This window comes from Xyrauchen texanus, chromosome 40, assembly GCF_025860055.1.
Source record: "Xyrauchen texanus isolate HMW12.3.18 chromosome 40, RBS_HiC_50CHRs, whole genome shotgun sequence".
NCBI lineage: Eukaryota > Metazoa > Chordata > Actinopteri > Cypriniformes > Catostomidae > Xyrauchen > Xyrauchen texanus.
This window is the reverse complement of record NC_068315.1, coordinates 25,571,702-25,596,251: the sequence shown is the minus strand read 5'-3', so window position 1 is coordinate 25,596,251 and position 24,550 is coordinate 25,571,702. Positions and strand designations below refer to the sequence as shown.

At 41.6% G+C, this 24,550-nt stretch overlaps 1 protein-coding gene across 1 annotated transcript in view; it reads left to right on the top strand.

Moving 5' to 3' along the window:
* The window catches only part of LOC127633609 (beta-1,3-N-acetylglucosaminyltransferase radical fringe-like), a 28,910-nt gene extending 12,788 nt beyond the window's left edge, over positions 1-16,122 (top strand). Inside the window, exons 2-9 of the mRNA XM_052112831.1 lie at positions 1,181-1,704; positions 5,162-5,210; positions 5,306-5,408; positions 5,494-5,647; positions 7,289-7,374; positions 12,791-12,956; positions 14,808-14,893; positions 15,230-16,122. Of these exons, the coding sequence (XP_051968791.1) occupies positions 1,267-1,704; positions 5,162-5,210; positions 5,306-5,408; positions 5,494-5,647; positions 7,289-7,374; positions 12,791-12,956; positions 14,808-14,893; positions 15,230-15,296 (1,149 nt within the window). The 5' untranslated portion in view covers positions 1,181-1,266 and the 3' untranslated portion in view covers positions 15,297-16,122. The remainder of the gene's footprint in view (positions 1-1,180; positions 1,705-5,161; positions 5,211-5,305; positions 5,409-5,493; positions 5,648-7,288; positions 7,375-12,790; positions 12,957-14,807; positions 14,894-15,229) is intronic.
* The last annotated feature ends 8,428 nt before the right edge of the window (positions 16,123-24,550 follow it).

Genomic DNA, 24,550 nt, shown 5'->3' with positions numbered 1-24,550 from the left:
TTTGATCCGTCCTGTGGGATTCTCTTCCGCCCCCCCTCTCAGGAATCCCTAGGGGTATATCTCCTGTAAAAAACCTTGCATCACTCACAATTCCCATTCTCATTTTTGGGTTTAACATGTAAATTTAAGATATGAATTATCTAGTTTTAATGCAATAAAAATCACTTTTAATTAATTTGAATTTATAACTGCTTTCATTCTGTTTTCTAAAGACTGGCTGGAAATCAATAGATGTATTATGTTTTTCTATTGACAGCTGTGAAAATGTAAGAAACAAAAAATCAAATCAGCAACTAATTTTGTGAAAAAAATATAATTGTTTCAGTTTTAGTAAGACAATATAAAACCCAATTATTTTGTTCGGAAACATTTTTGGAAATAACTCGTCTTTGTAATATAGTACTTACTATTTTTCTCACACACAATATGTTTTTTATACATGAAAATAGCCTAGCTGCCTTTATATATCTAAGGAAAGGCTCCCTTGCTAGGGGACTGTCATATTGCGGGTCCTTGGAATTGAAAAGTTTGAAATCCCTGGCTTTTAATGACCTGATAATTTGTAAGTTATTTTGATAAAAAAAAAGCAGTTTCTGCAGACATCATTTTAAAGGTTCACAAAAATATAAAAAAATAAATAAAAAGATCTGTCATCATTAGCTCACTCGCATGTTGTTCCAACCCCGTGTGACTTTCTCTCTTATGGAACACAATAGAAGGTGTTAGGCGGAATGTTATCCTCAGTCACTGTTGACTTTTATTGCATCTTTTTCCAAACAATGGAAGTGAATGAGGCTAACGTTCTGCATAACCTCTCCTTTTGTGTTCCACAGCCTGAGGTTGTGTCAGTGATGACTTTAAACTATCCCGTTAAGTTAGCATTTGATAAGTACATTTTATGTCTCCGTAGTCATTGTATTCAATTTTTATTTTATAATTTTTCATAATTTTCTCATATTTTAATACATTTTACTCTTTGTCATTCCTGTTTGTTTGTTTGTTTTTTATGCTTTTTTCTATACTTTTAAACTATGTTTTAAAAAAATGTTTACAGTGTTTTTGTACAGTTACAAAATCTGACACTGTGTACATATAGTGTGGGTTTTATGTATGAATTGTTGCAAATAATCTGTTTTATTATAATTGTTTATCGGTATGCATGTGTGTTTTGTTTACGCAGGGTTCTCAGTGATGCAATGAAGATGGGCGCTATATTGGAAAGTCAGGCAGGCACAGGTGGTTGAGCTGGTGTTGTGTACAGGAAGAATGCCCTTATCCCATATTGGCACAAACAAAATCTGCTTTCTGCTCTCCCTGGCATTCTGTGCCCTGCTGGTACTCCTTATACCCTCCTTACAACCTCCACAGCGACAGGGGGATCTGCCCCAACCCCGGCCCCACGCCAAACCTGCCAGAGTCGGACGGACCCATGACCTCCACAGGAAATCTGTATCAGCTGAACACCATGGAAATGATAATGCCAAGGATGATAGTTTCACCCACACGCTTCCTCTTGGGGGCCGACCCAAAGACCCACAGAGGGTGGTGGAGGGGGCCCCTGAACATGCCGACCCCTCCGGGTCCCGTTCCAAAGACTCTTTGGACTCGAGAGACATTTTTATCGCCATCAAGACAACCAGGAAATATCACAAGTCTAGACTGCAGCTCCTGTCCCAGACATGGGTGTCCAAAGCAAAGGAACAGGTATCGTGTCCAAGTAATTAAAGGGATAGTTCACCCAAAAATGAAAATTTTGTCATCATGTTATGCAAACCTGTATTATTTTCTTTCTTACATTGAACAAGAAATGTGAATTTTTGAACAATGTCCTGGTCACTCTTTTCCATGGACTTCAAAATGATGAGAAAAAAAAAAAAAATATCATAAAATATAGTATTTCTTCTAAAGTCTGGAACATACCAAAAATGTATTGCACTCAAGTCATGTGGACTACTTTTATGGTACTTTTTTTAGCCCTTTAGAAGGCTTGAGAGCCATTGGGCATCTCTAATTTTGTTAAAAAAGAAAATTGTACAGAGGAAACCTCATGTTTTTTTTTGTCAAGTAAATGTTGACACAATATTCAGTTTGAGTGAACTATACCTTTAATACACTTAATGCATCTTTCGAACTTTAATTTTAACATTTTCTAATGTCTAGAGGTAGGATTGTTTTAAAGGTTTTATGCAGTGGTAAGCGTAAAGGAGGAAGTGTGGCAGCTGCTCTTTGGCCGTGTGCCTGGTGCTTTTAACAGTGTGGATGGCTGGGGGGTGTCTTAATGGCCCTTGGGTCCCCTGAAAAAGGAAGTTACTCAGCATTCTGAGACCCACAGACACAAGACGTTGAGTTTGCTTTCATCCAAGTACATTCACTCGACTGCTAAAGGTGACAGGGAAATAGATATGCCCCCTTCCCGAGGCCTCTCCCATAGCCCTTTTCCACCGACATGGTTCGGGGGTGGGTTCCGCAAAAAAGTCAGTTCCTGGCCAAAAACCTGATTCCATACTGGCTCCAAAAGCTTGCTGGCCTCCACTCAGGAACCAATTACATTAGGGGGCGGAGGACGGGATAATGTTATGTCACCAAATTTTGCCCAAACAACAACAGTAGCTACCATCTGCAGCAAAGAGTGCTTCTGCACTCTATAAAAACAATCGAAAACCTAAAAATGATCAGACGTCAAAAGCTGATAACGCAGATGAAACAAGCACTCTACTTGCAATATAGTCTTTACAGAGATCCGAGATTAACTATAGAGAATCACAAAGGGAAAACATAGTCTACGAGAAGATCCGGCACGCAATCAGACAATTGACCAAATCTTAAACTAATTGAAAAGGGCATTTTTGACCATCTACTTGTTCACAGCTATCTGTTAAGTAAATTGGTGGGTTTCTCAATCAAGATGTAAACATAATAATTTATTATATGCTATGGTAAAACTCCAAATATAACCATCTGCTACCCCAATGTTAATAATGATCCCACTGTTACAGTTTACAGAACTTAGCCAGTTAAGCCATAGTTCATTCAAAATAATGTCGTCTTTAGCATAGATTTAGTCTCTGACCATCTTGTTAAGCAATGTAATAATGTTGGATTGCATTACTCCGTATATTTACATGTCCTCAAAAACAAGAGTAAAAGCTGTACACAAACACTGTTGTGACGTGCCATTAACCCATTACGTCACAGTTAGGTTCTGAAGTCAGCGGCTGGCCTACGAAGGGCTCCAGATTGCCCCAGCCGTGAACCAGCAGAGCACAGGCTCGGCATACAAACCATCACCATTTCGGTGGAAAAGGGCTACCAGAGTACTGATTGGGGCCCAAGGGGACCCTAAGATTGATATCTAGATTTTGAAACCAAGCATTTATAAAAAAAACAGCTCAATATTAAGTATCAGTTCATGCCAGCGGAAACATTCTTTCCCAATTGCCAATGTTTAAACTTGGCCTCAAAGTCCTTCTTTTTTAATTTTATGAATAAAATAGGAACTATCCTTCTCTTTTCAAACTGTTTTGTAGTTGACCTAAAGTCCATCAGACTTTCAGAAATTTGAATCGCCCTGCTTGCAATTTTTGGTAGGTGCAACTAGCAACTAGGTGCCAATAACTATACAGTAGTGGTCACGGAAGAGTTTGGATGTGTTCAGTGGAAAGGTTTAACCAGTAGTCTAATCCTCAACATTTGCAAAAACAATTCCAGACTTTCTCAGAGGAGCATTGTTTGTGTGATTTTCCCAGCGAGCAGTTTAAATTGAATCAAGTGCATGAAAGCTAATTACCTTAAAGGAATAGTTCACACATAAATCAAAATATTCTCATCATTTACTCATCCTCATGCCATCCCAGATGTACATGACTTTTTTTTTTTTTTTTGTGCAAAACAAAACAAAAATTAGATTTTTATAAGAATATCTCGGTTCTGTAGTTTCATACAATACATGTGAATGGTGACCAAAACTTTGAAGCTCCAAAAAGCACATAAAGGCAGCATAAAAGTAAGTAATATGACTCCAGTGGTTTAATCCATGTCTTCTGAAGCGATCCAGTCGATTTTGGATGAAGTAGATTAAAATGTAACTCCTTTTTCACTATAAATCTTTACATCAGCTGTGTCCTTGTCGATCATGATTTCAAGCTTGATTACACTTCTTAGTGCGTGACGCATGCTCAGAGTGCTAGATGGTGCTAGAAAGTAATAATTCCTAAAGACTGCAATGGCAAGATGTACAGTGAAAAAGTAGTTATATTTTGGTCTGATCTCACCCAAAGCTGATTGAATCATTTCAGAAGACATGGATTAAATCACTGGAGTCTATTGGATTACTTCTATGCTGACTTTATGTGCTTTTTGGAGCTTCAAAGTTTTAGCACACTTTAGCACACCCGACTCCTGCGGTTTCTCCAATGGGTGGTGGGCCCAAGGGATGTAAATGTTAAATTATTGTCACATTTAAAAACAAGTTCTTCAAAATATGGTATATTATTTATTATACATGATGCCTGCCATGCAGATCCAAAATAAATCAGATATATGTATACTGCATGCTTGTTTTTGAGTAAAAAAAATTATTTGGGCATTCTTTGATGTTCTGGGCTGAAGAAAAAAAAACCCAATTAAATTAAGAAATAACTTTGTTGACCAACACAAAATACATGTCTTTACAAGCTTTAAAGCTAGACTTTACAATGCGTGTAGGCAAAATATCAACTGTTAAATGGTGCTTTTTACGTAGTTGACAAATTAGACTTGAAATATGATTATTTACTGTACACCGTACTTTCAAACATATGGTCAAAACATTATACAGATAAATCTTAAAATAATATTCCAGAAAATGTGCCGCTATCTCAGATTTCTTTTTGTCACGTTGTGGGTTATGGTCTCTGGTTATAAAGTGAACCAATCACAGCTGTTGTGGTCTGCGTTCCATTTTTGGAGAGGTGCAAGTCAGGCTACGGCGTAACTGCCATGGCTATGCATTGCTTATGGCATAGGTTTGACGCAGAAGTATTAATTGACCTTTACAAGACTTCACAGCTTAGTTCTTTGCAGTATTGGTCACTGTATCTCTGGGTTCCACAATGAGCAGATTGTTTTGTGTGAGCGCAATGTATCAGATGGCAGTGATCCCTGACTTCATTCTATCTTTCAGACGTTTATCTTCACTGATGGGGAGGATAAGGAGCTCAGGCAGAGAGCAGGTAACACACGGTACTTTCATATGGATCATGTCGTCTTCTTGATTTCATATTAATCATAAATCATTAGTGATCTGTCATTGTCATGTTTTCACAAGGGCTCAACATCATCAACACCAACTGCTCCGCGGCTCACACTCGCCAAGCCCTGTGCTGTAAGATGTCTGTGGAATATGACAAGTTCATTGAGTCACAGAAAAAGTTGAGTTCGACTTCAGGGCATGCTTGCCACTTTACAAAGAGGCAGTGGTTTAATTGCTTTCTCTCTTTGCCATGTGTTTTGCAGGTGGTTCTGTCATGTAGATGATGATAACTACGTGATCCTGCCCAGATTGTTGGAGTTGCTCTCCTCCTACTCTCACACACAGGATGTGTACTTGGGCAGACCCAGTCTGGACCATCCCATAGAGGCAGCTGAGAGAGTCAAGAGTGATGGATCGGTGAGCATGGTGTCACTCATGGTGTGAAAGAAAGTGTAATTCAGTACTAAACTGAATGAATAACTGAGTTGAACTGAACCGAGCCATATACTGTATAAGATTTTATTTAGCCACAGTTTTGATGTCTTTGTAATCAGATCAAATCAATTTATTGTCATCACACTATTGTAACAGTGGGGGGAAAGTCTTTGGTGCATCATCCACCAACCTTGCAATCATACACTCACCTAAAGGATTATTAGGAACACCATACTAATACTGTGTTTGACCCCTTTCGCCTTCAGAACTGCCTTAATTCTACATGGCATTGATTCAACAAGGTGCTGAAAGCATTCTTTAGAAATGTTGGCCCATATTGATAGGATAGCATCTTGCAGTTGATGGAGATTTGTGGGATGCACATCCAGGGCACGAAGCTCCCGTTCCACCACATCCCAAAGATGCTCTATTGGGTTGAGATCTGGTGACTGTGGGGGCCATTTTAGTACAGTGAACTCATTGTCATGTTCGAGAAACCAATTTGAAATTATTCAAGCTTTGTGACATGGTGCATTATCCTGCTGGAAGTAGCCATCAGAGGATGGGTACATGGTGGCTATAAAGGGATGGACATGGTCAGAAACAATGCTCAGGTAGGCCGTGGCATTTAAACGATGCCCAATTGGCACTAAGGGGCCTAAAGTGTGCCAAGAAAACATCCCCCACACCATTACACCACCACCACCAGCCTGCACAGTGGTAACAAGGCATGATGGATCCATGTTCTCATTCTGTTTACACCAAATTCTGACTCTACCATCTGAATGTCTCAACAGAAATCGAGACTCATCAGACCCGGCAACATTTTTCCAGTCTTCAACTGTCCAATTTTGGTGAGCTCTTGCAAATTGTAGCCTCTTTTTCCTATTTGTAGTGGAGATGAGTGGTACCCGGTGGGGTCTTCTGCTGTTGTAGCCCATCCGCCTCAAGGTTGTGCGTGTTGTGGCTTCACAAATGCTTTGCTGCATACCTCGGTTGTAATGAGTGGTTATTTCAGGCAAAGTTGCTCTTCTATCAGCTTGAATCAGTCGGCCCATTCTCCTCTGACCTCTAGCATCAACAAGGCATTTTCAGCCCACAGGACTGCCGCATACTGGATGTTTTTCCTTTTCACACCATTCTTTGTAAACCCTAGAAATGATTGTGCGTGAAAATCCCAGTAACTGAGCAGATTGTGAAATACTCAGACCGGCCCGTCTGGCACCAACAACCATGCCACGCTCAAAATTGCTTAAATCACCTTTCTTTCCCATTCTGACATTCAGTTTGGAGTTCAGGAGATTGTCTTGACCAGGACCACACCCCTAAATGCATTGAAGCAACTGCCATGTGATTGGTTGATTAGATAATTGCATTAATGAGAAATTGAACAGGTGTTCCTAATAATCCTTTAGGTGAGTGTATAGTGATAGTATAATAATATACAAGATGTACAAAATACACAGTATACACACACACAATTATTGTTGAATATACACATACTGCACTGTGTACAAAATGTACTTTGAACAGTTTCTGTTGGATTGGCAATTGCAGAACGCTGATTGTAATATTCATTTGTTAGACCAAACCATTGATAACCATCTTGGATATCTTGTGCAGGTATCTGTGAAGTTCTGGTTTGCCACTGGAGGAGCTGGCTTCTGCATCAGTCGCGGTTTAGCTCTCAAAATGAGTCCTTGGGCAAGGTAAAACATTTATTTTTTTACACTTAAAGGAATATTCCAGGATCAATACAAGTTAAGCTCATTCGACAGCATTATTGCAATAAAGTTGATTACTACAAAAAAGTAGTAAGTTCTTAAGAAAACAAAAAGGAAAAATCAAGGTAACAGTGAGGCACTTACAATGGAAGTAAATGGGGCCAATTTTTTTTAGGGTTTAAAGACAGAAATGTGAAGCTTATCATTTTATAAAATCACTTACATGAATTCTTCTGTTAAAACCTGTGTATTATTTAAGCTATAAAGTTTAGATCATTGTTTTTACAGTCACTTTTATGGTTTAAGGGTCCAAGTGTGTCAAACTAATTTTGGTTTGCGGGCCTGATTGGACTGAGCGACATTGCTTGGGGGTTTATATTTATAAATGATATATACTGTGTGTGTGTGTGTGTGTGTGTGTGTGTGTGTATGTATGTATGTATGTATGTATGTATGTATGTATGTGATATATATATATACAGTTGAAGTCAGAAGTTTACATACATGTTAGCCAAATACATTTAAACTCAGGTTTTCACAATTCCTGACATTTAATCGTAGAAAACATTCCCTCTCTTAGGTCAGTTAGGATCACTACTTTATTTTAAGAACGTGAAATATCAGTAGAGAGAATTATTTATTTAAGCTTTTATTTCTTTCATCACATTCCCAGTAGGTCAGAAGTTTACATAAACTTTGTTAGTATTTGATAGCCTTCCCTTTAAATTGTTTAACTTGGGTCAGATATTTTGGGTGGCCTTCCACAAGCGTATCGCAATAAGTTGCTGGAATTCCTCCAGACAGAACTGGTGTAATTGAGTCAGGTTTTGCGGTCCTCATTGCTTGCCCATGCTTTTACAGTTCTGCCCACAAATTTTTTATCAGATTGAGGTCAGGGCTTTGTGATGGCCACTCCAATACCTTGACTTTGTTGTCCTAAAGCCATTTTGCCACTACTTTTGAGGTATGCTTGGGGTCATAGTCCATTTGGAAGAACCATTTGCGACTGAGCTTCAACTTCATGGCTGATGTCTTGAGATGTTGCTTCAATATAACCACATCATTTTCCTTCCTCATGATGCCATCTATTTTGTGAAGTGCACCAGTCCCTCCTGCAGCAAAGCACCCCCACAACATGATGCTGCCACACCCATGCTTGATGATTGAGATGGTGTTCTTTGGCTTGCAAGCCTCTCCCTTTTTCCTCCAAACATAACGATGGTCATTATGGCCAAACTGTTCAATATTTGTTTCATCAGACCAGAGGACATTTCACCAAAAAGTAAGATCTTTGTCCCCATGTGCACTTGCAAACCGTAGTCTGTCTTTTTTATGGCAGTTTTGGAGCAGTGGCTTCTTCCTTGCTGAGCAGCCTTTCAGGTTATGTCGATTTAGGACTTGTTTTACTGTGGATATAGATACTTGTCTACCTGTTTCCACCAGCATCTTCACAAGGTCCTTTGCTGTTGTTCTGGGATTGATTTGTGCTTTTCGCACCAAACTACATTCCTCTCCAGGAGACCAAATGCGCCTCCTTCCTGAGCAGTACGATGGCTGCGTGGTTCCATGGCATTTATACTTTTGTACTATTGTTTGTACAGATGAACATGGTACCCTCAGACGTTTGGAAATTAATGCCACGGTTTTTTCTGAGGTCTTGGCTGATTTCTTTTTTTTTTCTCCATGATGTCTCAAACTCTGTGCAAAGAAGCACAGAGTTTGAGGGTAAGCCTTAATATACATCCACAGGTACACCTCCACTTCAGTACACCTCCTATCAGAAGCTAACTGGCTATTGTCTAAAGGCTTGACATCATTTTCTAGAATTTTCCAGGCTGCTTAAAGGCACAGTGCACTTGGTGTATGTAAACTTCTGACCCACTGGAATTGTGATATAGTCAATTAAAAATGAAACTATTTGTCTGTAAACAATTGTTGAAAAAATACTTGTCATGCACAAAGTAGATGTCCTAAAGGACTATTCAAAACTATAGTTTGCTAATATTAGATCTATGGAGTGGTAGTAGGCCCCTTCTGTCTCGAAAGACAATGGCTACGCCTTCTTTATCTTTTTCAGTCAATTTTGTTGTTGGCAACATCTGGAGTGGCTCAGTAGTCCTATCCTTGCATGGCAGTCTCTGCCGCAATTTAGGCAGACAAAGCTGGATGGCGGGTTGGAGTCATGGCTTGGTTTCCCTCCTTCCTGTGACTTCTTTTGTCCTTCAACAGCTGGAGTCTCTTCACTTCTCCCCTTTGGATTCCATCACTTACTGTAGTTCTCCATACGCTGCGATTTTCTGCAAGAGGCTCCCAGGTATCTGGGGATATACCAGTGGTTTTTAAATTACGCTTGAGAACATCCTTGTAACGCAGTGCTGGTCGGCCTACAGGACGGTGCCCTGTAGCTAATTCACCATACAGTATATCCTTGGGAATACGGCCGTCCTTCATACGGCGCACATGACCTATCCAGCGCAGCCTACGTTGAGTTAGCAAAAGGTGCATGCTGTGGGAATTTGTCTGTTCCAGGACAGATGTGTTGGTGATCTTATCTTCCCAGTTTATACCAAGGATTCGACGCAGGCAGCGGAGATAGAAACTGTTCAAGCGGTTTTCCTGTCTGGCATATGTCGTCCAGGTTTCGCTGCTATACAGCAAGGTGTTGAGAACGCATGCTTGGTATACTCTGAGTTTGGTATTCAATGAGATGTTCTTGTTATCCCACACTTTCTTGCTCAGTTTGGACAATATTGCAGCAGCTCTTGCAATACGTGTGTCTATTTCTTTATCAAGCGACAAGTGACTGGTGATGGTGGAGCCCAGATACTTGAAGTGGTCAGTGTTTTCCAGCACTTCGTCATCAATGCTGATTGATGGTGGTGAAGGGACATTTTGGCTCAAGACATTGGTCTTTTTAATGCTGATCGTGAGCCCGAACTCTTTACAGGCATGGGAAAACTGGCTAAGCAGCTGCTGTAGTTCTTCTTCAGTGTGCGCCACCAGGGCCGCATCGTCTGCAAACAGCATCTCTCTAATGAGTACTGAGCGGACTTTAGTCTTGGCTTTCAGGCGGGTCAGATTGAACAACCTTCCGTCACTCCTGGTGTGTAGATGAACACCTTCTGTAGAGTGTCTAAAGAGTGTCTAATATTAAATCTGTGGAGTGGAATATATATATATATATATATATATATATATATATATATATATATATATATATATATATATATATACTTTAACTTTGTTTAAATAACTTTAAAAGTTTAATAATAAAAAAGTATTTTATTATCTTTAAAAAAAATTGCATTTATAAACAACAAGGGTAATAACTGATATAAGTTTGAATAACTTTGTATACAAAACATTTAGACATGACTGAGAGCAACAGAAAATCGCATATTCATATCACATATTCATTAAGCTCCCTCCGAGTAATTCAGTAAGTTCATTGACTGAAGGATTCATCAAACTTTTTCAAAATGAGATTTCGTGAGCTGGTGAATCACTGTTTTAAAAGTACCAGTTCATAAGAGTAATTCATTCACGAATCGGACTAAACCAGTCACCGTGTTTGTTGTTGAGTACAGTTAGTGAACACAATGCAATACAATGCATGCTTTTTTTCTCACCACATTTAATTCGGACTGCAATCTCATAACTTGGGTAAAACTTGTCATAGCTAACACTGGGGTAAAAAGATACAAAATAAACTTTTTGCCCACCAACCACAGTGGCTGTAAATGCCCATTTTCTCCAGCCACTTTGCTTTTTATACCAGCTCCTTTGGTTGTCCATATGAAAACACCAGTACTGTAATGTAGTGAATTATGATAACAAACATGACAATTCATTTATTTCACTGCATTTCATTTGCTTTGTATGGTCATGTATTCAGCGAGTACATCAGTGAAGATAAACGTCTGAAAGATAGAATGCATTCAGGGATCACTGCCAAATCAAGCAAACTAAACTTAGAGCACCTCCTGAGAAGGTCTGAGATCATTTGCAGCATTTTCATGGACGAAACTGTTCTTGCAGTTGCAAACTATTTTCAGCTGACTGAATCAAAGCGGAAACAGTGAGCACTCTGCATGTGCGTGTTCCATGAGTGAATCAGACACACTCATCAATGGCTATTAATATATAATCAAGTGTGTTTCTTCAAACGCACATCTTTGTGTCTGACAGCATTTCTTGTTACATGTCACTTATTATAAGTTGTCCACCACAGAAATAACCAACCACTGCGCTTAAAATATCCACATTTGGCAGGTTAGTGAGTGCTAATTTTAAATTCTGAACAAAAGGAAAAATACTGAATCTAATATTTATCCTTAGACTTGTCCATGTTATCATTATTTCCATTAGAGAAACTTCACTGTGGGAACCTGTGGCCTTGAAACTTGTGTCACCCTCAGACATGTGTGGCATTCGCTGGTACGCGTGACACTGCGAGTGCAGAATGTCGGGCTTAATTATAACAAATTCCACTGATGATGCAAGCTATGACATGCATGCAACACTACAAATTTAAATTAATCTGTTCTGCTGGTGCTAATAAAATAATAATATGAATACATTATATTATATTATTATCATATATGATATCATTCTGTATGTATGCAATGTCAAAATGTTTCTGTCCAAATTTCTTCACTTTCACACGTTACTTTAAGGCTCTCCGATTTATCTCACAAGCCCTTATTTCTCATGAAGAAAGACCTTTAGTATTCTGTTTTTCTTAATTCTATCATCTCCTTAGCAATATAGTAAGTAGACATGACAGTGCTTCTCTGTGTCAATAACACAGCATGTATGAAATTACAATTGCTAATAAAATTTGACATTACACGATCATATAATTATAGTGAAACCGGAGCGATTTGATTATATTTTTGCGGAAGTTTGTTGTGAGCCTCCGCATATGGCATGTCTATCATAGTCCTTCAAATCTGGTTCAGTAGCGTTTAATCTCTACACGCTCTTCAGGAGCTGCACTCAGTGCTGTCCGTAGTGAGGCTCAGTGAGACTGTCGGAGTTCAATTAAATTAGATGCTCAAATGTGCTGTTCATTGCTTATTTGGACAGTAAATTGTGATTTTAGTGCACAATAGTGCACTAAAGTTTTTGTGGAATTTAAAGTGCACAATTACTGTGATTAGATCAAATAACCACGATCAGAAGACAGGCCTAGTCACACATGCATGTGTTGCCATTCTGAAACTTCAGTGTCTGATGATGCAACAGTTTATAGTTTTAAACAGGTTTACATGCAAATCAGTGAGTTGATATTTGATGGTTATCAGCATTTTGGTTTGGATTTAAACTCATAGTTTTGCATTAATTTTAAGTCCTCAGGTCTGGTTTGAAACATAATTTTTTTTTTCTTTCTATCTCGCAGTCTTGGAAACTTCATAACAACTGCAGAGAAGATCCGTCTCCCTGACGACTGCACAATCGGTTACATCATCGAGACTCTTCTGAAGGTTCCTCTGACACACACGGGTCTGTTCCACTCGCACCTAGAGAATCTTCAGAGACTTCCCACAGACAGCATACTCGAACAGGTCAGGGTTCCCAATGACTGCGCTTGCATGCACAATCATGTGCTGATTCTGCTCAGCCAACAACATGTATGTCATGTTTACAGCATAATGTTCTTTTGTTGAAGAAACAGTTTGCAGAGAACCTGATCGACACACCTAGAATTATTCCTGTTTCCCAATTCTGCTTTGCATAAATCACCTTTATTGGCATTCTGTAAGCTTTTTCTTTTTGTTTTGATGTCAAGAGTGGAAAAAAATCTTTCTTGTGTTGTTTGTTTATTAATATGCATGTTAACCAATAAAATAGTTTTTGTTGCACGAATCCAGTTTCAGTGACTAGCTAGGTTAGTTTGAGCAAACTCTGTTTTTTCAGTCTCTAGAATGCGGGTCAATTTTTAACGGTGTCAATCACCATAGCAACTTACGCCGCACGGCTAACCTGCTACGAAGCAGGCTTTATTTAGGGTTACAGATCGAAAACTAACACTGAACCAATCAGCTGTGAGTAAAGTGACATCTCTTACACAATAAAGTCACCCTGTCTGTATTTTTCACTCCACAAGTAGAATCACGCCAACTCTCTCTGAGCGTCACGCATTGGCTGTTGGTGGCAAACGTCACTCGTTCAGCACTCGCTTGAGGGTTAAGCATGAACTCAGGATCAAACTCTTGAGTTGAAAGAGAACATTTGGAGCGAGCATCTTGAGATCATCGAACCCTATCTAAACCAGTTTGGATTTATCTAGTTTTGTCAACCTAGTTTGTTCAACTAGCTTTGTGCTACAGGCCTCATTACTAGCTAGCTGTGTATTAAATTAGATTTTGTGGCATATCTGCTGAAGAGAAAAGTTTAAACCAGTCTAAGATGGTTCACTCAGGTCCTTTGGCTGGTTTTTGGCACTTTTCAGCTGGTCGAGCTGGGAGACCATCTTAGACCAGCTACGACCAGCAAACCAGTGTAGGCTGGTTTGAGGCTTTTTGTTTTCAGCCTTTATTGTTTAGTGTTCTTGGGCAGGAGGAATTGACTTTAAAGGGATAGTTCACCTAGAAATGAAAATTCTCTCATTATTTACTCACCCTCATGATATCCCAGGTGTGTATGACTTTCTTTCTTCTCCAGAACACATTTGAAGAAAAATATCTTAGCTCAGAAGTTCCTTAAAATGCAAGTGGGTGGTGATCCAATTTTTGATGCTCCAAAAATCACAGACAGTCAGCATAAACGTCATTGATATGACTCCAGTGGTCTTCTAAAGCAATGCAGTCACATTTGGTGTGAAAAAGATCAATATTTAAGTACTTTTAGTAACTCAAAATCATTGCTTCCCGTAAGCTTGGGTGGAGTCCAAGTGGTCTCTCGTGTGATGTATTCATGTTGCCATAATGTGGACATAATCTCATGTTCTCCTTTTTATTTTTCACACCAAAAATACATTAATTTAAGAGCTGGTGTCAATATGGATGACGTTTATGCTGACTGTCTGTGATTTTTCAACCATCAAAAGAGAAATCTCCATTCACTTGCATTTTAAGGACCTGCTAAGCTGAGATATTTTTCTATTTTTCTTCAAATGTGTTCTGGTGAAGAAAGAAAGTCATACACACCTGGGATATCATGACAGTGAGTAAATAATGAGAGAATTTTCATTTTTGGGTGAACTATCCCTTTGAACCGAGATTCTTCTCAACCACTTGATTTGTCCCATCTATATGACCCTCTTACATAATACCTGCCTACTTTTACCCCATAGTGCTTGAGATCTATAAAGTGGTTCAGTCTCAGATAACTCCTACTTTACCCAGCAGTAACAATCATCTGCCTTCCTAAATCTAACAGCTTCTGAATCTGTGTGTCTTTGCATTGCTGCATAGGTGACCCTCAGTTATGGGGGATTCGAGAACAGGAGAAATGTGGTCAGTGTTGGGGGAGCATTCTCATTGTCTGAAGACCCTTCACGGTACACAAACACATACATACAGATATATACAGTGGGGTCCCAAAGTCTGAGACCACATTGAAAATCTGAATTTTTAAACAGAATATAGTTATGAATAAATATGTAAGATATGTATTTCTGAGGTCAGTAAGCTAATTTGTGACTGACCCTCTCAAATATAATTTTTTTCTTGCTTCTATTGAAGCACACAATACTGACACACAAATTTTCAATTCACCATTTCACTCAAATTGTTGTGCTTATAAAAATGTTGTGATTTTTTTTATTTATTAAATTAGAAAATGCTTTTGCTACTGTTAAGTGCTGTTTTTAATTTCATAACCATTATCTCTTTAGGTTTAAAACGGTTCACTGCCTACTCTACCCAAACACTGAGTGGTGTCCACGCAAGAGTCAACACTGACTGGGATACAAATGCCTCTCATCTTGTCTCAAAACTATTTATCCTACGATGATGCTCTGAATAATTGAGATGGCTGTCTGTATGAAAGGGCAGTTAACCACCATTTCATAATTTTTTTCTACATGCACAGACTCAAGAGCTGTTGTTTAGCTGGATAATAATATCTTTGTTTTGTATTTTGTACATTTATATGGTGAAACAGGATGAAAAAAGTATGAGAATTGCCAAGAGATTGATGTGTTTTAGTCCCTGTTTTAAGAGGGTTTTGAAAGGATTGTGTTATCTCAGATTTAGTGGGGGATTTTTGTGGTTTTGACATGTTTATACTGTTGAGTCATCTTTTTTCTGTGGGTCGTAAAATTGCCCACTTTTTGTGTGCAAGATGATCTCATCAATGTCTCCAAGGAAGATAAAGACAGTATTGATGCTGTCATCGCCGACTCGTAAGCCGCAACTATAAGGGAGACTACACGTTGGATATCTTGCTCAAAGTACAATTTATTAAAAAGGAAACGAGTAATAAAAAGAATAACTGGTAACAAAGGAGAATAACACAATCTGGATCTGGGAGAGGCACCAATGGAATCCTCAGTACAGGAGAATCCTGTCAGGACTAATCATTGGGCTCATTATTTTCTTAACTCAGCCACATCCAATCTCTCAAAACAAAATGAACACAAAAGAAAAACCAATACAGCCCAAAAGGGGCCGTAACACCCTATCCCATAAAAAGGGATCCATAAGAGACCTGCTTAAAAAAAAACAGCCAATCTCGCCTTTGGATAGCCCCAACCCATACACCATGCCAACTCCGGCTTTCAGCAACCACAGGCCCTGCAGAAGCAAATTAAGAAGACAAGACAAGCATGGTATACATTAGGGCAACCCAACAAGGTCGATTACAAAGACTTGGGGCAAGAAGGCTCTAGATAAGGTGTCATCCAACATGTTATCAGAGCCTGTAATGTGTCTTATGTCCAGTGCATAAGACTGTTGTGACGTAATGAAGCTAGGAAGCAAGTTGCAAGTTGACAATTAGTTTATTGACAGTCAAATTGAGAAGATAGGGGAAAAGTCCGGGGTGATGGTCTAGTGGCGCAGAGTCTCCAATGGTCAGATGATCGTGGTGAGAAGAGTGAAGAGAAGTGTTGAACAGACACGGCGAATCCGGGTAACAGCAAACAGGACACGAAACAGGGACAACGAGAGAACTGGACTGGAACTCTGAAGAGCTGAACAACACCGGACATCACAAACAACGATCTGACAAGGAGATGAGAGAGTGGTGAGAATTTAAAGGGAATGGGAATGAGTGACAGCTGGTGAGAGGAGTGATTGCGGCAGAGCTAATCATGGTACAAACAACACGCCCACACATTCACGCACCCACACAACACACACTAAGAACAAGGCACGAGACAAGGAAGAGACATAGGATTAAATACCGTGACAGTACTCCTCCCCTAGGAACGCCTCCTGGCGTTCCCAGGCTCCCCTTACCTGCCGATTGTAGTCATCGATAAGGGAGTGATCCAGAATGTCTCTGGCCGGTACCCAACCTCTCTCCTCCGGACCGTAACCTTCCCAGTCCACCAGGTACTGAAATCCGCGCCCCTCCGCCTTGAGTCCAGAATACGGTTGACCGAATAAGTAGGTTCCCGTCTCACGAAGTCGCGGCGGGGGAACCGAACCGGCGGGTTAATGCGGAATAAAAGACGGGTTTTATTTTGGATACATGAAATACGGGTGAATTCTCCTGTACGCTGGAGGAAGGTTGAGGCGGACTGCCACCGGACTAACGATCTTGGTGACAGCTGAACGGGCCAATAAATTTAGGTGCAAGTTTATTAGATACGGAACGTAGAGGAATGTTCTTAGTAGAAAGCCACACTTTTGACCAACGACGATACGGGAGGCCTAGACCGGTGGCGATCAGCTTTGGCCTTGGTGCGTGACCCCACTTGGAGTAGAGTCTCCCGGCCCTAGTCCAAGTGCGGTGACACCTCTGGACTAAGGCGTGAGCGGAGGGGACCGCGACTCGGATTCCAGACTAGGAAAAATAGGTGGCTGGTAACCTACACTACACTCAAACGGAGATAGGCCCGTGGATGATACTGGTAACGTGTTGTGGGCGTACTCAACAAAAGACAGTTGCTGACTCCATGAGGAAGGATTCTTGGATACCAAACATCGTAACGCTCTCTCCAGATCCTGGTTGGCTCGCTCAGATTGACCATTGCTCTGGGGATGAAACCCTGAGGACAGACTAACAGTCGCTCCCAGTAATTTACAAAATTCTCGCCAAAATTTGGACACAAATTGGGGTCCTCTGTCAGAGACCACATCTGTCGGGAGGCCATGTAGCCGAAAGACGTGGTCAATGACAATCACCGCTGTCTCCTTGGCAGAGGGTAATTTGGGCAAGGGAATGAAGTGGGTCAGCTGAGAACCGGTCCACCACGGTTAAAACTACCGTGTGTCCCTGTGAGGGTGGGAGGGCGGTGATAAAATCTAGAGCGATATGGGACCAGGGTCTCGATGGCACCGCAGCGGTTGAAGTAACCCGCCTGGGGGTCGATTGGAACTCTTACCAGTGGCGCAGACTGAGCAAGCCAAAACAAAACTGTGAACGCCACGTAGCCATCAAAGGCCACCAGAATCGTTGCTTGACTAAAAACTTAGTTCGATTAACTCCTGGATGACAAGCCACATTAGAACAATGTCCCCACTGAATAACGCTGGACCGTGAACCCTCCGGCACAAACAAACGGTTCGGTGGGCACCGAGCCGGGCGCTACCCCTTCTAAGGCCGTCTTGACCTTCGATTCGATCTCCCATGTGAGTGTAGAGATGAATAGAGTCTCTGGTAAAATGCACTCGGAGTAGACGGGCGCTCGGAGTGATCAAAAATACGTGATAAAGAATCGGGTTTGATGTTCTTGGAACCCGGCGGTACGAGAGAGTAAAATCAAAACGACCGAAAAAAGAGCCCACCGAGCCTGCCTGGAGTTTAATCTTTTAGCTGTGCTGAATATATTCCAAATTCTTGTGATCGGTCCAGACGATAAAAGGTACCCCGAACCCTCCAACCAGTGGCGCCATTCCTCCAAAGCTAACTTGACTGCCAACAACTCTCTGTTACCAATGTCATAATTACGCTCGGCCGAGGACAAGCGATGAGAAAAAAACGCGCAAGGGTGTATCTTGTCGCCTGAAGGAGAACGCTGGGATAGCACTGCGCTCTACCCCCACCTCTGATGCATCGACCTCCACCACGTAACTGACGCGGATGGATCAGGGGTTATCAGGATGGGGGCTGAAACAAAGCAACCTTTCAGTTTGGCAAACGCAGCCTCAGCTGCGTCTGACCACCTGAACGTTGTTCTGGGGAGGTCAGGGCGGTCAGAGGTGTGGCTAGTTGACTGAAATTGCGAATGAAACGCCGGTAGAAATTGGCGAACCCCAGGAATCTCAGTAGGGCCTTACGAGACTCTGGACTTGGCCAATCTACCACAGCCTTGATCTTCTCAGGATCCATGCGCATTCCCTCAACCCGACACGATGTACCCTAAGAAAGGAACAGACTGTGCATGAAAAGCGCATTTCTCCGCCTTGACAAAAAGCCCATTCTCTAGCAATCTCTGAAGCACTAGCCGGACGTGCTGCACATGTTCCTGGAGAGAAGAAGAAAAATCAATATGTCATCCAGGTAAACATATATGAACTGATCAACCATGTCTCGCAGCACGCCATTGACGAGTGCCTGGAAGACCGCTGGGGAGTTGGACAAGTCGAACGGCATGACCAAGTATTCAAAGTGCCCCTGGGGTGTTAAAAGCGGTTTTCCATTCATCCCCCTCCCTGATGCGGACCAAATGATAAGCATTACGTAAATCCAATTTCAGTGAAGATGGATGCTCCCTGCAACCTCTCAAAAGCTGAAGACATCAACGGTAGAGGATAAGTATTCTTTACCGTGATGTTGTTCAGCCCCGATAATCAATGCAAGGTCGCAGAGATCCATCCTTCTTCCCCACAAAAAGAATCCCGCCCCGGCTGGAGAAGAGGAAGGGCGGATGAATCCATTAGCTAGAGAATCAGAAATATATTTCTCCATAGCCTCCCTCTCTGGAATCGAGAGTGAATATAACTTGCCCTTAGGCGGAGATGTACCTGGCAATAACTCTATGGCACAGTCATAGGGACGATGTGGAGGGAGAGAAGCCGCCGAGACTTACTGAACACCTCCTTCAGGTCCAGGTACTCCGCGGGCACGTTAGATAAATCCACCGCCTCTTCCTGAAAAACAGGGACAAAAACAGACGAACAGGCAGAAACAAGACAAGACTTATGACATTGAGTGCTCCACGCTGACACAGACTTAGACTGCCAGTCCACTTTAGGGTTGTGATGGGTGAGCCAGGGATGACCAAGGACGATGGGGGCAAGAGGAGTGTCCAGTATGTAGAAGGAGATGGTCTCGGTGTGATTGCCTGGCGTGGCGAGAGTGATGTCTTCAGTGGCTAGGGAAATGGTGGGAAGTTTCTGGCCATTGAGGGCGTGAACAGCGATCCGGTGAGTGAGAGACTTGAGGGGGACTTGGTGGTTGAGTGCAAAAGTGTAGTCCATGAAATTTCCTTGACCCCAGAATCCAGAAGTGCTTCGACAGTCGTGGCGGTGATTAGACCATTGAAGACTTACGGAAGGAGGGTAGATGTGGATGAGGTCTTCTCGTGGGAGATCCCACCCGATAGTAGCCTCATACTTGCTATCAGGCGGATCCTTTTAAAGGACAGTTGTAGGCAAAATGTCCAGCACCACCACAGTACAAACACAGTCCCTGGGATCTCCGCCTTTCCTTCTCCTCCCGGAGAGCCGGGCTCGACCCACCTGCATGGGCTCGGGATCACAGAGCGGGGCTGAACGCGTCCCGCCTCCAGAACATTGACCGCCCTAATCCTCTCAAGGGGCGGTTGGTTTGTACTCGCTGTTCCATTCTGGATAACCTTGCGTCCACTCTAAGCGCCAAGGCGATCAAATCGTTTAGCTTGGTGGGGAGATCCATGGCGTATATCTCCTTTTGGACGCGATCAGCCAGCCCATGCAGGAACATGTCCCACTCGCCTCCTCATTCCATTGGCTCTCCGCCGCTAGCGTCCGAACTTCGATAGAAAAGTCTGATACAGATCTCTCCCCTGGCGCTAAGTCGGCCAGCACTCTGGCTGCCTCTCTACCGGAGACAGCACGGTCGAAAGCTTCGCTTCATCTCCGCGGAGAGTGCTTGAAAAGAGGTGCAGCATTCATCTTGATTCTCCCACACGCCCGTTCCCCAAAGGGCCGCTCTCCCAGAAAGTAAGCGTCAGGACAAAAGCGACCTTGGTTCTTTCATCACAGAATGTTCTGGGTTGTAAAGAAAAATGCATTGAGCATCGTGTTAGAAAAGCTCGGCAAAAATTAGGTTCACCTGAATATAGCTCTGGAACCGGTAGGCGGGGCTCCGACTGGGAGGGGGCTGGTGGTGGTTGAGGAATCAGCGGTGCGGGTGGCGCAGTGGGAGCTCGCAGAAGTTGAATTTGCTGGGTGAGTCCGGACACCTGCGCCACTAGAGCCTGGACAGCCTGAGCCGTGTCATTGAGATTCTTCTCCTGGTTCTCCATCACGAAGTCTGCTGTTCATCACGAATTCTTCTAGGCTGTCTGAATTGTTACTCGCTGCTTCCATCTTGTGGTCAGATCGTTCTGTGACGTAATGAAGCTAGGAAGCAAGTTGCAAGTTGACAATTAGTTTATTGACAGTCAAATTGAGAAGATAGGGGAAAAGTCCGGGTGATGGTCTAGTGGCGCAGAGTCTCCAATGGTCAGATGATCGTGGTGAGAAGAGTGAAGAGAAGTGTTGAACAGACACGGCGAATCCGGGTAACAGCAAACAGGACACCTGAAACAGGGACAACGAGAGAACTGGACTGGAACTCTGAAGAGCGAACAACACCGGACATCACAAACAACGATCTGACAAGGAGATGAGAGAGTGGTGAGAATTTAAAGGGAATGGGAATGAGTGACAGCTGGTGAGAGGAGTGATTGCGGCAGAGCGCTAATCATGGTACAAACAACACGCCCACACATTCACGCACCCACACAACACACACTAAGAACAAGGCACGAGACAAGGAAGAGACATAGGATTAAATACCGTGACAACTGTAGGAACAAACACCACCGGGAAAGGCATTGATTTGTGCACTGCAAAGAATGTAAATATGTGAGTGGTTGTGATCATGTACACCACCAATGGTTATGTACACCACCAATGGAACAACCACTGACCCAACATAGACCTCAAAATGTTGCAGGTCCCAAATCAAAGCTAATGTCTCCTCCTCAATCACAGAATAGATTGAGGAGGAAGATAACTTTTGGTCACTGGTAAGAAGATAACTTTTTTGAGATGTAGCTCACCGATCAACCTATACCCTAACGGTCCTAAAAAAATGCATCAACTCTTTTTTTTTTTTTTTGTGGTAGGAGAGGGGTAGCGATCCATTGCGTCAACCTTGGCATGCACTGGTCGCACACACCCCGTCCCACCACCTTTTCGAGATACGTCACTGTTGCCCTGGCAAACTCACACTTGGTCAGGTTGACAGTGAGATGCGCCTCCTCTAGGCAACTGAACAGCGCCGAGATGCGACACAAGTGCTGCTCCCAGGAATCACTAACGACAACATTGTCCAAATAAACGGCCACTCCCTCCAACCCAAAAACAACTTTGTACATTAATCGCTGAAATGTAGTGGGGGCGTTGCGTAAACCAAAACTCATAACGTTATATGAGATAATCCCGCAGGTGTAATAAAAGCACAAATATCTCGAGCATGTGGTGTCAGAGGGACTTGTCAGTCAATAGCCCTTCAGTAGATCGAATTTACTTATAAATTTAGCAGCCCCAACTTGGTCAACGCAAACCTCCATTCGAGGGAGAGGGAAGGAGTCGGCTTGGAGTCAATTTTTCAGTTTGTGTTTGGGTTAACTGTAATGGTCCATCTCGGTTGTTTGTGGATGCCAGAAGACAATATGCACTCAGACTAGTTTTTGGCTTGCAGACAGATGTGCTTCACTGGAGTCAAGCATTTGGACTTCTCTGAAAATATACAGACCAAAAAAACAAATGCTTATTTCTTCAGTGCTAATTTATCATTTGCCATTGAGGTTATGCATCCATTTTTTGGATAACAATATTTCTCAAAAGTTTTCATTAAAACACCAGTGAGTGTGCTGATAAGACACATGGCCTTTCAGAGTCTTGTGAGCAGTGTTCGACATATTTTTGTTTCACATGCTGTCCAAATGTTTCCTTTTGAATTTTGCACAAACATGTTCCTCACAGCAGGCCAGTGGTTTGCGTAAACATACCAAAACTGCTATTTGGTGTTACTTTCCTCAACAATGTCAAACGTTTTGTTCATGTGGTGGCTTTTCTTTCTTAACATCTCTTAAACTGCCAAATGTCTTTGGAGTTGACTGTTTGTCAATATGTTTTATATCCAATTAATTGATAATGTTAATAAATATATTTATTATGCATGTACAGCGTATGCATGATTCGTTTGAACAGCTACAACACATCTAGTTGTTTAAAACATTAGGAAAATCTACCCAGTGTCTGTTTTGTTCAGTGTCCTTTGGCGATTTTAGTCAGTGACTTTTTTTTGTGAAATTCATTTTCTGACGTTTTTCCATCTTCATGAAAAAGTAGCTGATATATTGTTCTTTGAATTATTTTACTCTAAGAGACCACAGTGTTGATGTTTTCAAAATGAAGTTATTCAGATGTTGCATTAGACATTGTTCACCCAACTTATTTGCACAAAAAAGCATGTTATTTGAATAGGCTTAGCTTTTCATGCATTTGTAAAGCATTCAAAATTGCAACATGGAAGTACTCTTAAAACAGCTGTTCGTTCTTTGCTAACATTGCCAATCACATGTTATTTGGTCTCATTTCCAAATTACAATGATAAAATCATCATTCTTTGGGAAATGCCCCTGGTTTCATAGGATACAAATGAAGTAATAAAGCAAATATTAAAAAGGAAACCAAAATGAGCTCTTGGACTGGTTAGTCTATAGTATATTCCTAGTTCAATACAAGGTCAGCTCAATCAACAGCATTCGTGGCATTAAGTTGATTGCCAAAAAAAATAAAAATAAATGATACACGTCTTTTCAATTAAAAATGCTAACTCAAGGTTACAGTGTAGCACTGACAATGGAAGTCAATGGGGCAAATTTATGAAGGGTTTAAGGCAGAAATGTGAAATTTCTTCACTGACGACTCTTTGATTTGTCTCACCGGGGGTGATGGTCGACACGCGTTTATCGTCGAAGGAATGAGCGTTAAACTGAGGCCTGTACTCTGGAGCGGGATCGATTTGGAGGTGGAGGGTCCTTCATGGTCTGGGACTGTGTATCACAGCATCATCGGACTGAGCTTGTTGTCATTGCAGGCAATCTTAATGCTGTGCGTTACAGGGAAGACATCCTCCTCCCTCATGTGGTACCCTTCCTGCGGGCTCATCCTGACCTCCAGCCTGACAATGCCACCAGCCATACTGCTCGTTCTGTGCATGATTTCCTGCAAGACAGGTACAGTATGTCAGTGTTCTGCCATTGCCAGCAAAGAGCCTGAATCTCAATCCCATTGAGCACATCTGAGACCTGTTGGATCGGAGGGTGAGGGCTAGGGCCATTCCTCCCAGAAATGTCCAGGAACTTGCAAGTGTCTTGGTGGAAGTGTGGGGTAAGAACTTCCAAATCTGGTGCAGTCCATGAGGAGGAGATGCACTGAAGTACTTAATGCAGCTGGTGGCCACACCAAATACTGACTGTTACTTTTGATTTTGACACATTATTCCATTTCTGTTAGTCACATGTCTGTGAAACTTGTTCAGTTTATGTCTTAGATTTTGAATCTTTTTATGTTCATTCAAATATTTACACTGTTGAATCTTTTTATCTTCATTCAAATATTTACACTGTTGTATAGTTTTATGTTCATACAAATATTCACACATGTTACGTTTGCTGAAAATAAAATCAGTTGAAAGTGAGAGGATGTTTTTTTTTTTTTTGGCTGAGATTGTCTTTTTATTCTATTTAATCATTCTTGGCATTTAAATGTTTTTAAAAAATGTAATTACTTCTAATTGTTGTATTTATTATTGTATTATTATCTTAAAACCATTTATATTTACA